The following is a 15,185-nucleotide window of genomic DNA, read 5'->3' as shown; positions in this document are numbered from 1 at the left end:
ATGTATTCCGTCATATTTTATAACACCTTTTTCTTCTTCTTCTTTAAAAGGCTGCTTTCGACTTGCTCACCAAATCAATTCATCCCAAAAAAAACATCCATCTCCTATAGTGCCTTTTTTCTACATTCCCTAAACTCTCCTGCACTCCATCCTCCATCCAGCGTCCTTAAACGTATTTTTAACTCGAAGGTCACAAGAAACTCATTTTGCAATAAATGTTCGTTTCCCATAAATCGTACACTTTCAAAAATCCAATCTCACCCCTCCCCTCCAAATCTTCCCCATAACCCCTCCCCTCCAAATCTTCCCCATCACCCCTCCCCTCCAAATCTTCCCCATCACCCATCCCTTTCAAATCTCCCCCCTTGCCCCCTCCCTCCTAAACTACCCCCTCACCCCTCCCCGCCAAGACGCCCCCTCGCCCCTCCCCTCCTAGACTCCTGCCTCACCCCTCCCCTCCAAATCTCCCCCATATCCCATCCCTTTCAAATCCCTCCCCTTGTCCCTTCCCTCCCAAACTCCCCCCTCACCCCTCCCCTTCAAATCTCCCCACCCTCATTGCTTCTCAATTTCCCCCCTCTCACTCCCCCTCCTCAAAGCGTCCTCCCCGCTTCTTCCCCCCTCAAACTCTCACCTCCATCTCCCCCAACCTTCTGCCTCGCTCTTCCCCCTCCTCAAATAACACCTCATTGTGGCTCACCCAATCACCATCAAACCTTTTGTCCGCCCCATCCTTCCCTTTCTCCGAGCTATTCTGAAATCTCTGACACACCTTCAACAGCTCTCCCTACCTCTTCCACCTCTTCCACATCTTACCCTACCCCTCCTCCCCCCTGTTCTGTATCTGATGCTCCCCCTTCCTCTTCATTAACGGTATGGACCTCAAACATCCGGGGCCTTCGTTCAAACTTAACTGATCTCTCCATACAGGTTGCTTCTGTCAAACCAGACGTGATCTGCTTAACAGAAACTTTCCTCCTTTATGATGTCTCTGATTCCATAGTATCTCTCCCGGGCTACTCCCTCCTCCGGTATGATAGACCTGAGCCTCGTCCTGGAGGCGGGGTTGCTATCTTTATCAAAAACTCTCTTCCTCACTCGCCCTGCACTGCACTCTCTCCACCTCACCCCCAGGAATACCTCTGGCTACGGCTTCCCCTTCGCTCCCACCTCTTGTTCATATGTGTGTTGTACCGTCCACCAAACAGTGATGACTCCATCTACATCTCGCTGTCTGATGATATGGACCAACTTCTATCTACTCATCCCAACTCTCTCTTCCTCATATGTGGTGATTTCAACTGTCATCATGCCAGTTGGCTGGGTGTGGGTACCTCTCTCACCAGCCATGGCTCCTCAGCAAAGGACTTCTGCGACTCACTGGGACTGACACAATCTGTCAATTTCCCGACCCGGATCTCAGTCAACGGAACATCTTCTCTTCTGGACTTGGTTATGACTAACTTCCCTGAAAATGTCTGCTGCTCTTCTTCTGCTCCGATCGGATCATCTGATCATGTCCTTGTTAAAGTGGACATCTCTCTGACCATCTTCAGGGAGCCTGCTCAGCGTCGACGAGTCTGGCATTTCACTCAGGCCAACTGGCACGGTCTTCAAGCAGCCATCAATCATCTGGACTGGTCTCCCATCTCTACCACCTCTGACATCAACTCATCCTGGGAATTCTTCCAAAGTAAATTGCTCTCTCTCATGCACAGATTTATCCCATCTCGTCTTCAGTTGTCATACCCTTCCTCCCGTCCATGGTACACGGAATCTTGTGGTGAGGCTGTTGCCCAGAAACAACTTGCCTTCGTCTCCTGGAAAGCAAATCCAACGGAAGGAAATCTCATTTCCTTTCACAAAGCCCGAAACAAGTGTGTGTCCACCCTCAGGAGAGCCAGGAAACAATATCTCTCCGTTCTCAAGACCGAACTCTCTTATCTGTCTCCCTCTTCCAAATCCTGGTGGCGTCTGGTCAAATCCGTTTCTGGTGTTTGTTCCCCCTCCATCCCCTCCCTTACCTCAAACGGCTACACAGCTGACTCCGCACGTGAAAAAGCTGAATGCCTCAACTCTGTGTTTGCCTCTAAATCTTGTGTCCCAAACCCATCCCTCTCTGTACCCACCATACCCAGTCGTACCCTGCTGCTCCTGGACTCCGTGTCCTTTCCTCCTGACAAGGTGGAAAAGTTTCTGTCAACCCTCGACTCTGATTCTGCAACTGGACCCGACGGCATCAGCCCACGGGTCCTAAAATCCTGCTCTGCTGCTCTATCTCACCCTCTCTCTGTTCTCTTCACCCTCTCTTTTGCTCAAGGTCAACTGCCATCTGCTTGGAAATCAGCCAACATCACCGCTTTGCACAAAAAAGGTGCAAAAACAGATCCTAGCAACTACAGACCAATCAGCCTTCTCCCAATTATCAGCAAAGTCATGGAATCCATCATTGCTTCTGATATGAAATCTTTCCTCTTCTCCAATGGCTTGATCTCTGATCATCAATTTGGTTTCAGACCAGGTCACTCTACTCTGGACATGCTGCTTCTGCTGTCTCAACAATGGATGGAGGTCCTCAATGCCAAACAGGAAATTAGAGCTGTCTCCCTCGACATATCACGTGCCTTCGACACGGTCTGGCACCCCGCTCTGCTCACCAAACTCTCCTCCTTTGGTATCCATGGAAATCTCCACGCATGGCTGGCGGACTTCCTCTCTAGTCGTCGTCAACGTGTGGCCCTGAATGGGTTTCTCTCATCTCCTCTTCCTGTTCAGGCTGGAGTTCCCCAAGGCAGTGTTCTGGGCCCCGTGCTTTTTCTGGTCTTCATCAATGATCTCTCTGACTCTCTCGAAAATCCTCTCTATCTCTTTGCTGATGACTCCACTCTCTGCCGCTCCATTCCTCTTCCCTCAGATCGGCAGTCTGCTGCCTCCTCACTCTCTGAAGACCTGGACAAAATCACAGACTGGTCAAACAAGTGGAACATGTCTTTCAATCCTGACAAATCTCACACTCTTACTATGTCTCTCCGAAAAGATCGACTGGACAACCCTCCCATCTACTTTCTCAACAATCCTCTCCAAGAAGTTCTGTCGCTCAAGATTTTGGGTCTCACTATCTGCCATGATCTTTCTTGGGAAAACCACATTTCCAAGCTGGCCTCCAAAGCCAGTCGCCGACTGGGCATCCTCCGTCGTGCGAAGTCCTTCCTCGGCACACCTGAGCTCCTCACCACATACAAGGCTTTCATCCGCAGCTCAATGGAATACTGTTCTCCCCTATGGGCCGGTGCTCCTGCCTCACACCTAGCTCGGCTTCACGCTGTTGAAACCAAAGCTTTCAGAATTATTGGAATCTCCCGCGATGAAGCTATCTCTGAGGGCCTTTCACTCACTCACCGCAGGCAGGTAGGTGGTCTTTCTGTCTTCTACCGACTCCTCTCCGGCCTTGCACCCCCAGCTCTCTCTGTGCTCTGTCCCCCAAATATTCCTACAGGTCGCACAAGATCTGCCAGCAACCCTCTGATGGTTAAACTGCCGAAATCTCGGCTCTCCGCTCACCTTCACTCTTTCATTCCTCTTTTCTCCCGCCTCTGGAACAAACTCCCTCACTCCCTTCAATCCCACTCCTCCCTCCAGGTCTTTAAAACAGCTGTTCACCACCATCTCTTATCTTCCCCCATCCAAAACCTTGATCTTTTCTACCCCCGCTAATTCACCCCAGATCCACCTTGTTTGAAATTCCAACTTCTTTCCTGGAAGTCCTGGCAGTGTCCATATGTTTTATACCTCTCCCACTGCCCCCTTCCCACGCCCCCCCCCCCCCCAAAGCCCTCGCCCTCTCTCAGATCTCTCGATGTCTCCATGTCTCTCGGTCCCTGCTCTCAAATGTTGTGTTTGTGTCCTTCCCCCTCTCTCCCCATCTTGTCTACCGCTCCCTATGTTATAGTTTTATGTGTCGGTTTGTCTTTCTGTGTGATTAATGTTCGCTCTTTCACGAGCCTCGATCTTGTATACAAAAAAAAAAAAAAAAAAAAAAAAAAAAAAAAAAAAAAAAAAAAAAAAAAAAAAAAAAAAAAAAAAGGATTTTAAAAAAGGAAAAATTGACAATACAATGTCATATTATTGTCAGTTCATTATACCTAGATAATCCAGAGCTAGAAACACAGTTCTGACAAATCTGATAAACGAAGCAATATTGACAATGAATACCTCTGAGAATCTCTCCAGATCTTGTGTGAGTGTTCCAACTCGACGCCAACCAAAGTATTGCAAGAAGCGCACGATTGCCGGGTTCACCGCATTGTCTGAGGGCACCGTGCGAAAGAAGGATTCATATTTCCTCTTGTCTGAGAGCACTGGTGTAGTAGCAGCAAAGGAGAGCTGTGGGAACAAAGCGAGGAAGAGAATTATGGTATGTGTATGTGTGTGAGAATAAGTCACTGAATATGAAACTTTTGAGAGTTTGAGAGTATCACATGCTTCTAACAGCCAATGAAGGACCAACATCGGAAAGATATGGTACCTTCCTCAGATATTACTGGGACAAACACCGACGTTGCATTTGTTACTAACAATGCATCACATTTTCTCCAAAGGATATAAAGTGAAAATCAGATGAGGATGCAATTTTATAATAACGGTATTTGAAATACAAGTTTGGTTTATATTTATGGTTCGATCAAAAATTTACAGAAGGTTCATCAACTAATTACGCACGCTGTGGTCGTAGGCCAGGTGCATGAGTGGTGTGACCATCCCATCTCATTGTGTGTTTGTTGTCGGAACAACTGGATAACGAGGGCAGCTAGGTTCATAAAATACAGAGCTTCACCTTGTGAATGTCTTGGACAAGTTTAACTTTGCAATTACAAGGAAAAATAAGAAATTATTTTAAGATAAGAAATAAGAAAATAAGAAATAAGAAAAAATAAGAAAAACAAAAAAATAAGAAAATTTCCGCCAAACAGGAAATTAGAGCTGTCTCCCTTGACATTTCACGTGCCTTCGATACGGTCTGGCACCCTGCTCTGCTCTCCAAACTCTCCTCCTTTGGTATCCATGGAAATCTCCACGCATGGCTGGCGGACTTCCTCTCTGGTCGGTCAACGTGTGGCCCTGAATGGGTTTCTCTCATCTCCTCTTCCTGTTCAGGCTGGAGTTCCCCAAGGTAGTGTTCTGGGCCCTGTGCTTTTTCTGGTCTTCATCAATGATCTCTCTGACTCTCTTGAAAATCCTCTCTATCTCTTTGCTGACGACTCTACTCTCTGTCGCTCCATTCCTTATCCCTCAGATCGGCAGTCTGCAGCCTCCTCACTCTCTGCAGACCTGGACAAAATCACAGACTGGTCAAACAAGTGGAACATGTCTTTCAATCCTGACAAATCTCACACTCTTACAATGTCTCTCCGAAAGGACCGACTGGACAACCCTCCCATCTACTTTCTCAACAATCCTCTCCAAGAAGTTCTGTCGCTCAAGCTTTTGGGTCTCACTATCTGCCATGATCTTTCTTGGGAAAACCACATTTCCAAGCTGGCCTCCAAAGCCAGTCGCCGACTGGGCATCCTCCGTCGTGCGAAGTCCTTCCTTGGCACACCTGAGCTCCTCACCACATACAAGGCTTTCATCCGCAGCTCAATGGAATACTGTTCCCCCCTCTGGGCTGGTGCTCCTGCCTCACACCTTGCTCGGCTTCACGCTGTTGAGGCCAAAGCTTTCAGAATCATTGGAATCTCCTGCGATGTAGTCAACGCCGAGGGCCTTTCACTCACTCACCGCAGGCAGGTTGGTGGTCTTTCTGTCTTCTACCGACTCCTCTCCGGCCTTGCTCCCCCAGCTCTCTCTGTGCTCTGTCCCCCCAATATTCCTTCAGGTCGCACAAGATCTGCCTGCGACCCTCTTATGGTTAAACTGCCAAAGTCTAGGCTCTCTGCTCACCTTCACTCTTTCATTCCCCTTTTCTCCCGCCTCTGGAACAAACTCCCCCACTCCCTTCAATCCCACTCCTCCCTCCAGGTCTTTAAAACAGCTGTTCACCACCATCTCTTATCTTCCCCCATCGAAAACCTTGATCTTTTCTACCCCCGGTAATTCACCCCAGAGTCCTTGCAGTGTTCATATGTTTTAATCCTCTCCCACCTCCCCCCAAGTCCTCCCGATGTCCCTGCTCTCAAATATTGTGTTTGTGTCCTTCCCCTTCTTCCCCCTCTCTTTTGTGTCCTCCCCCCTCTCTCCCCATCTTGTCTGCCGCTCCCCTTGTTTTTTGTGTTTTGTGTGTCGGTTTGTCTTTTTGTGTGATTAATGTTTGCTCTTTCACGAGCCTCGATCTTGTATACAAAAAAAAAAAAAAAAAAAAAACCTCGAACAGCACTCTCCGACGTCACGACGTCGACTGATATGCCTCGCCCACATTAGAACCACCTTTAGAGGCCATTTTCCCCGCAGAGCAGGTGTTGGCCTTTTTCAGGCACCGTGGTCCCCTTTTTGAAGCAATGTTTTATGGCCGGATGCTCTTCCTGCCGCCAACCCTGTTAGTCGCCTCTTGCGACACACAGGGAATTACCAGTGAGCTGGTGCTCAATTTGCCGACCTCAGAAGGATGACAGGCTGAGTCAACCACACTGGCGTTAATTCAGCAATCGACCGGGATTCGAACCCAGGATCCAAGGATCCCAAGCCGGCACCCTAACCACTAAACCAACACCAGACATTATTACATCATTATAATACTTGTATCAAGTTTGATTTAAATCCATTCAGCTGTGCCCAAGTTAGCACATTTTTACCTGACATGACCTCTGACCTTTGACCTATTGACACCAAAATTTAATCAGGTCATGTTTACATCATTACACATACCTGTACCAAGTTTTAATTTAAATCCCTTCACCTGTTCACAAGTTCTCACATTTTACCTGACTTGACCTCTGACCTTTGGCCTTTGACCTCGGGAAGCCCAAAATCTAATCAGTTAATCTTTACGTCATTCATTATACATATCTGTACCAGGTTTGAATTAGATCCCTTTAGCCATTCTCAAATTATAGAACTATTACAGAATTTTACCTTTAACCTTTGACCTCTTGAACCCAAAATCTAATAATTTAATCTTTACATCATTATACATACCTGTACCAAGTTTGAATTCGATCACTTCGGCCATTATCGAGTTATAGAGCTATTACAGACTTTGACCTTCGACCCCAAAGTCTAATCACCTAATATTTACAATATCATACATAGCTGTACCAAGTTTGAATTCGATCACTTCAGCCATTCTCAACTTAAAGACCTATTACAGATTTGACCTTTGACCCCAAAATCTAATAAGTTTATCTTTGCAACATTATACATATCTGTACCAAGTTTGAATTAAATCACTTCCGCCGTTCTCAAGTTATAGAGCTATTACAGAATTTGACCTTTGACCTCGTGACCCCAACATCTAATCAGTTCATCTTTACCTCATTATACATACCCGCATCGAGTTTGACTAAGATCCCTTTAGCCGTCCTCAAGTTGTCGCGGCAACGGAAACCTATCACGGACGGACGAATGGACGGCCGGACAGACGACCTGAAAACATAATGCCTCCAGGGACTTCGTCACCGGGGGCATAAAAAAGCAACACCTAAAGGAAAATCTCCCTGTGATAAATTGATGAAGGTAAAATAACAAAACAATTTGCAAAAACACCAAACTTTAAAAGCCGAGGCCTGGATGGAATTCCAAACTTCTGCCTGAAGACTCTAGATGGGCTCCGCAATCACCACGCTCGAGCATTCAACAAACCTATCCAAAGGGAGAAGGCCTTGGATGAAGGGCTCACTGAGGGTAACACCTTACTCCTCCCAGAACGTGAAGAAACCTGACCACCTCACAAGTGTAGACCAACACCGAAAACCTACCACGGACTGACAGACGGACAGACAGCCGGAAAACGGAATGCTTCCGGTGACTTTGGCGGAGGAGGCATAAAAATGAGTCAGGCTGATCCACGTTCCACCTGCGCCAGTGCACCATCATCTTCAACAGTGTTTATTTTAGTTTATTTTCAAGTAACACTGTATTTAGCATTTTAGTGGTGTTTGGGGAGAAGGGTGAGGGGCATTGCACTGCAAGGCAAGAATGCAAGTCTTCATTCAGGTAAACCCCATTGAGTGTATACACCGGTGAATCTGAAAACCTTTCGGTTATAAACACGTTGCCCTGATGAAGCCCCAACAAGGGTGAAACCAGGTCGGTAACTGGGACTTTTGTATGCACTTGTGAAAGCATCTCAACTAAGATCTCAATTACGCACTGTCGGACGGCTCTTCCGGGAGCTTGACGGGCAAGGCGTACGTACGTGGCGGTGACGTCATTACGTGCGCTCATTAGGTTGGAGAACTGAAATTATATTCTGATTGGTTACTCCCGACCGCATCCAGGCGACTCCATATAATGAGTGGATACCAGAGGTAATGCACAGTGTGGCAGGCGGTGCTTATCGCTCCCATTAAAGGAAGACTCCAGACCCCCCCCAAAAAAATTTTGTTCAATGATTTTACATAATCTTTGATCAGTACATAACAACATCACCTAAAAAAAAATCAACCCGCGAAGTCGTTTCCTTGTAATCCGACCTTAAATGCGCCAATAATAGACCATCGACGAAAACGCTTCTGCAAATCTTAGACCACATGCCCATGCACAGTATGACGTCACACGAGGTGATCTGGGAAGCCGGAAATACTTTACAAATGGTTTACAATACAATGCAATAGTGTGGAGTGTTTCTATTCTCGTTATATTGTCCTGCATATCGGATTCTAAATGGTTTATAGTTGTGTTTTGTACGGGTGCAGCAAAGTCTCCGAGCCTTTTGTGCGAACACTGCATGAATTCCCGAAGGATGTTGCGAAGGATGTTACAATGGTATTATAATCATAAACACAGGCTCGAATGTGAGTGTACTGTCACTGTGTGTCCCCAAAGACACTTGCAATGCATAGGCCTAGGCCTACACTAAATCATAAATGACGTTTGTGTCATGTATAAAATGTGGGCTATCCCCCCTCCCCCTCCCCCCCTCCCGGGATGCGAGCATAATTGTTTATTTATTAGTGGGGCGGCTTAGCCCAAATATTCAAAAGAATTGTGCATTTTGTGAAACAAGTACCAAATTTGGCACAAATGTACATTAATATGTTGCGAACATTTTCAGATATTGGGCCACTTGAAATTCCGTAATTTTTTTTTTCAAATTTTTTCAAATTTCGTAATTTCAAATTTTTCGGGTGACACCGTCACAATTTCGGTCTTCGAGGCCGGCCGATAGGCAAAGTGTGACCGGAAGGGACGAGGTTCTCCTGACCACGTGGCCCTCGATCTGGGAAGCGAGAGGCGTTCCATTAGTGGACGCGCCCCTCACGCCCGACTTTTGGGCGGCCCCGGCAGGCCGTTTGTTTTGACGTTCCGTGACAGGCCCCGCACCCCCACCTCCGGGCCGACCGGAAGCTTGTGCTGAGTACATCATACCTGAACAACTCAGTGAGGCAGAACACAGCAGTGCACACCAGGGTGACCCCTTCAGTGCATAAACCAATTAACCTGTCCACTGCAGGGCATATAGAAATGAAGTTATTTTCTGCATATAATAATAATATAAGTTCAGTTCTATATAACAATTTCTGTTATCACCACTACCACTTCAACTACCACTACTACAAGCTTTGTCTGGAATTTTGTGGACTAACAGACAAACAGACATACAGACAAGCTGGGATCAAAACATTACCTCCTTCCACCATTGAGTGTAGAGGTAAACATCATGGAAATTATATCATGCCCTAGATTTAATTCATGCTTACCCGTGTATTTGCTTCACTGGTTCACAAGGTCTTTTGCATACATGTAATTCAGACTCTCGTCTTCATTGCTGACCACACAATGTTCGCAACATATTAATGTACATTTGTGCCAAATTTGGTGCTTGTATCACAAAATGCACAACAGGTTTGCTATGCTGCTACACTATATCGACTTATTTCGGGGTCTAGCAGAACATGCCTGCCATAAATATAAATAAATTGGCCAAAATTCTACGAAACGCCGACGTACAGCGACGAGTGCATTTGTACACTACACTCAGTAGCTGAAGCCTGCGTGTCTGAGGCTACGCCATGATACAGGCACAAGGCAATCGGGTTTTTACCGTTTTATCGAACAAACAAAGTCACTACTGCAATGACACTCGCTTGATATAAATATTCCTCGCATATTTAACCGAAACTATCAACAAGTACGCCAACACGTACCAGTAATCTAAATCTGCGAGCCGTTCAGCATCATCTTCGTCGTTTTCCACTTCGACCTCCATATTGGCCTCTGAATCTTCGTCGGCATATTCCGGCTCAAAGTGATATGGTTGAACACCAAATTCTCTCCGTTCTATATCAAATTCTTCTACAATACTTTCCTCAGCCTCTGATACGTATTCATTGGCTGAAACGTCCGACAGATCGGAGGAAATATCGAGCGATTTGGAGTCAGAAATTTCTTCTTCTGCCATGTCTGCCATGTTTATGCACTGTGTGCACCGTGATCAGCTGAGATCTATACCTCGTGTGACGTCACAGTGACGTCACAAGGATTCCAGAACGAGCTTTTTTTTGTAATCGTGCCTTTTTAAAAACGCATTTCATGACTAATTTAGCGTCGAATGTTTTTTCTATTTAAAATTAAACATTACTTAATTCTAAAGATTTAAATAATAAAAAAATGTTTTGGGTCTGGAGTCTTCCTTTAAGGCACAGTGATAGCTGGATGGGACACATTCATGGCGGTTCACCACTGATGATATGGAATCGCATAATGACCGACCAACATAGATATAAATAAATACATACATACACACATACATACATACATGTAGAAAAGTAAAATGTAAAAATAAATTAATACATGTAGAAAAGTAAAATGTAAAAATAAATTAATACATGTAGAAAAGTAAAATGGAAAAATAAATTAATACATGTAGAAAAGTAAAATGGAAAAATAAATTAATACATGTAGAAAAGTAAAATGTAAAAATAAATTAATACATGTAGAAAAGTAAAATGTAAAAATTAATTAATGCATGTAGAAAAGTAAAATGTAAAAATAAATTAATACATGTAGAAAAGTAAAATGTAAAAATAAATTAATACATGTAGAAAAGTAAAATGTAAAAATAAATTAATACATGTAGAAAAGTAAAATGGAAAAATAAATTAATACATGTAGAAAAGTAAAATGTAAAAATAAATTAATACATGTAGAAAAGTAAAATGTAAAAATAAATTAATGCATGCAGAAAAGTAAAATGTAAAAATAAATTAATGCATGCAGAAAAGTAAAATGTAAAAATAAATTAATACATGCAGAAAAGTAAAATGTAAAAATAAATTAATACATGTAGAAAAGTAAAATGGAAAAATAAATTAATACATGTAGAAAAGTAAAATGGAAAAATAAATTAATACATGTAGAAAAGTAAAATGTAAAAATAAATTAATACATGTAGAAAAGTAAAATGTAAAAATAAATTAATACATGTAGAAAAGTAAAATGTAAAAATTAATTAATGCATGTAGAAAAGTAAAATGTAAAAATTAATTAATACATGTAGAAAAGTAAAATGTAAAAATAAATTAATACATGTAGAAAAGTAAAATGTAAAAATAAATTAATACATGTAGAAAAGTAAAATGGAAAAATAAATTAATACATGTAGAAAAGTAAAATGTAAAAATAAATTAATGCATGTAGAAAAGTAAAATGTAAAAATTAATTAATACATGTAGAAAAGTAAAATGTAAAAATAAATTAATGCATGTAGAAAAGTAAAATGGAAAAATAAATTAATACATGCAGAAAAGTAAAATGGAAAAATTAATTAATACATGTAGAAAAGTAAAATGGAAAAATAAATTAATACATGTAGAAAAGTAAAATGTAAAAATAAATTAATACATGTAGAAAAGTAAAATGTAAAAATAAATTAATACATGTAGAAAAGTAAAATGGAAAAATAAATTAATACATGTAGAAAAGTAAAATGTAAAAATAAATTAATGCATGTAGAAAAGTAAAATGTAAAAATAAATTAATACATGTAGAAAAGTAAAATGTAAAAATAAATTAATGCATGTAGAAAAGTAAAATGGAAAAATAAATTAATACATGCAGAAAAGTAAAATGGAAAAATTAATTAATACATGTAGAAAAGTAAAATGGAAAAATAAATTAATACATGTAGAAAAGTAAAATGTAAAAATAAATTAATACATGTAGAAAAGTAAAATGTAAAAATTAATTAATACATGTAGAAAAGTAAAATGTAAAAATAAATTAATACATGTAGAAAAGTAAAATGTAAAAATAAATTAATACATGTAGAAAAGTAAAATGGAAAAATAAATTAATACATGTAGAAAAGTAAAATGTAAAAATAAATTAATACATGTAGAAAAGTAAAATGTAAAAATAAATTAATACATGTGGAAAAGTAAAATGTAAAAATAAATTAATACATGTAGAAAAGTAAAATGTAAAAATAAATTAATACATGTAGAAAAGTAAAATGTAAAAATAAATTAATACATGTAGAAAAGTAAAATGTAAAAATAAATTAATACATGTAGAAAAGTAAAATGTAAAAATAAATTAATACATGTAGAAAAGTAAAATGTAAAAATAAATTAATACATGTAGAAAAGTAAAATGTAAAAATAAATTAATACATGTAGAAAAGTAAAATGGAAAAATAAATTAATACATGTAGAAAAGTAAAATGGAAAAATAAATTAATACATGTAGAAAAGTAAAATGTAAAAATAAATTAATACATGTGGAAAAGTAAAATGTAAAAATAAATTAATACATGTGGAAAAGTAAAATGTAAAAATAAATTAATACATGTAGAAAAGTAAAATGTAAAAATAAATTAATACATGTAGAAAAGTAAAATGTAAAAATAAATTAATACATGTAGAAAAGTAAAATGTAAAAATAAATTAATACATGTAGAAAAGTAAAATGTAAAAATAAATTAATACATGTAGAAAAGTAAAATGTAAAAATTAATTAATACATGTAGAAAAGTAAAATGTAAAAATAAATTAATACATGTAGAAAAGTAAAATGTAAAAATAAATTAATACATGTAGAAAAGTAAAATGTAAAAATAAATTCATACATGTAGAAAAGTAAAATGTAAAAATAAATTAATACATGTAGAAAAGTAAAATGTAAAAATTAATTAATACATGTAGAAAAGTAAAATGTAAAAATAAATTAATACATGTAGAAAAGTAAAATGTAAAAAGTAAATTAATACATGTAGAAAAGTAAAATGAAAAAATAAATTAATTCATGCAGAAAGGTAAAATGAAAAAATAAATTCATACATGTCGAAAGGTAAAAGCTATATGAATAAATTAATACAAAAAGAAAGGTAAAATGTATATAAATAAATACATGTAAAAAGGTAAGTGTTGGTAGTGGAGTGTTGGTAAATGGACATGGTAAAGTGTATATAAATAAATAAATAATTCAAAGTTGTGTGTTGGTAGTGGACATGGTAAAGTGTATATAAATAAATATTGGTTCTATAAAGTAGAAACAATCATGTACCGATCTCTTCCATAAATTTTATTTTTTAACACCCCAAATTCCAAATTGGCTCCGATCCCAAAATCATCTGATGTTTCTCATGTTATTGAGAAAATGTACCGAATATTGTGGCATGAATGTGCAAAGGCACCTGGGCATAAACGTACAAAGGCACCTGGGCATGAACGTATAAAGGCACCTGGGCATGAACGTACAAAGGCACCTGGGCATGAACGTACAGAGGCACCTGGACATGAACGTGCAGAGGCACCTGGGCATGAACGTACAAAGGCACCTGGGCATGAACGTACAGAGGCACCTGGACATGAACGTGCAGAGGCACCTGGGCATCAACGTACAAAGGCACCTGGGCATGAACGTACAGAGGCACCTGGGCATGAACGTACAAAGGCACCTGGGCATGAACGTACAAAGGCACCTGGACATGAACGTGCAGAGGCACCTGGGCATCAACGTACAAAGGCACCTGGTCAAAAAGCATACAAAGGCACCTGGGCATGAACGGACAAAGGCACCTGGGCATGAACGTACAAAGGCACCTGGGCATGAACGTACAGAGGCACCTGGTCAAAAAGCATACAAAGGCACCTGGGCATGAACGTACAAAAGCACCCGTGGCTGTGTCCCGATATCAATTTCCCTGGATCAACATTTGTACGCCATAATATTATTCTTTTTCTACTTCACCAGACAATACGTTGTCCCATGAAACCAATTGATACATCGGAACCTGTGCGTTGTACAAGCCCCATAGTGCAGGCACATAAAAAAACAGGTAAAACGTGCCACCTGGATTGATTGAATAATGGCGGACTATCGAGCGTGTTCGTGATGACGAGGGGGATCGAACCGAGGCAGGATGATTCCTGTAAAGGAGGATGGAAGGAGAATGCAATCAGCACGGACGATGAAAGCCGTTCAGGCTCGTTAAGTGCCGAAGAGAGCATCGATTATGCATCCCTCTTGCAAATGATCAGCCGGCTTCACTCCTTGCCGGGAGACGTGAGCCCGAGGAAGAAGCCCTGAACCGGTAATTCTGATGGACGCGTTCATGGCGGTGAAATAAGATTCATTACTTTCAGGCCCTGGGCTCTAATTGCCTCGCACATGAAACAGAGATGTTCCTTTCCACGACCAAGTACTGCTTAAAGACCCTGTCGGCACACAAACGGCGGAGTGCTGTGTTCTTCCTGCTGGGCCTTCAAGGTTGCAGACACACATATCCAAGTCAGAAATAAATGTCAAATTTGAGACATTCTAGGTTGCAGACACACATATCCAAGTCAGAAATAAATGTCAAATTTGAGACATTCTAGGTTGCAGACACACATATCCAAGACAGAAATAAATGTCAAATTTGACGCATTCTAGGTTGCAGACACACGTATCCAAGTCAGAAATAAATGTCAAATTTGACGCATTCTAGGTTGCAGACACACATATCCAAGACAGAAATAAATGTCAAATTTGAGACATTCTAGGTTGCAGACACACGTATCCAAGTCAGAAATAAATGTCAAATTTGA

General features: G+C 40.9%; 1 protein-coding gene across 1 annotated transcript in view; it reads right to left on the bottom strand.

Moving 5' to 3' along the window:
• The window catches only part of LOC137437288 (gamma-aminobutyric acid type B receptor subunit 2-like), a 915,845-nt gene that overhangs the window by 648,849 nt on the left and 251,811 nt on the right, over positions 1 to 15,185 (bottom strand). The window contains exon 3 of the mRNA XM_078766430.1: positions 4,213 to 4,383. Within this exon, the coding sequence (XP_078622556.1) occupies positions 4,213 to 4,383 (171 nt within the window). The remainder of the gene's footprint in view (positions 1 to 4,212; positions 4,384 to 15,185) is intronic.

Source organism: Myxine glutinosa, chromosome 12 (assembly GCF_964187855.1).
Source record: "Myxine glutinosa chromosome 12, kmMyxGlut1.1, whole genome shotgun sequence".
NCBI lineage: Eukaryota > Metazoa > Chordata > Myxini > Myxiniformes > Myxinidae > Myxine > Myxine glutinosa.
This window is presented reverse-complemented; position numbering and strand designations above follow the sequence as displayed.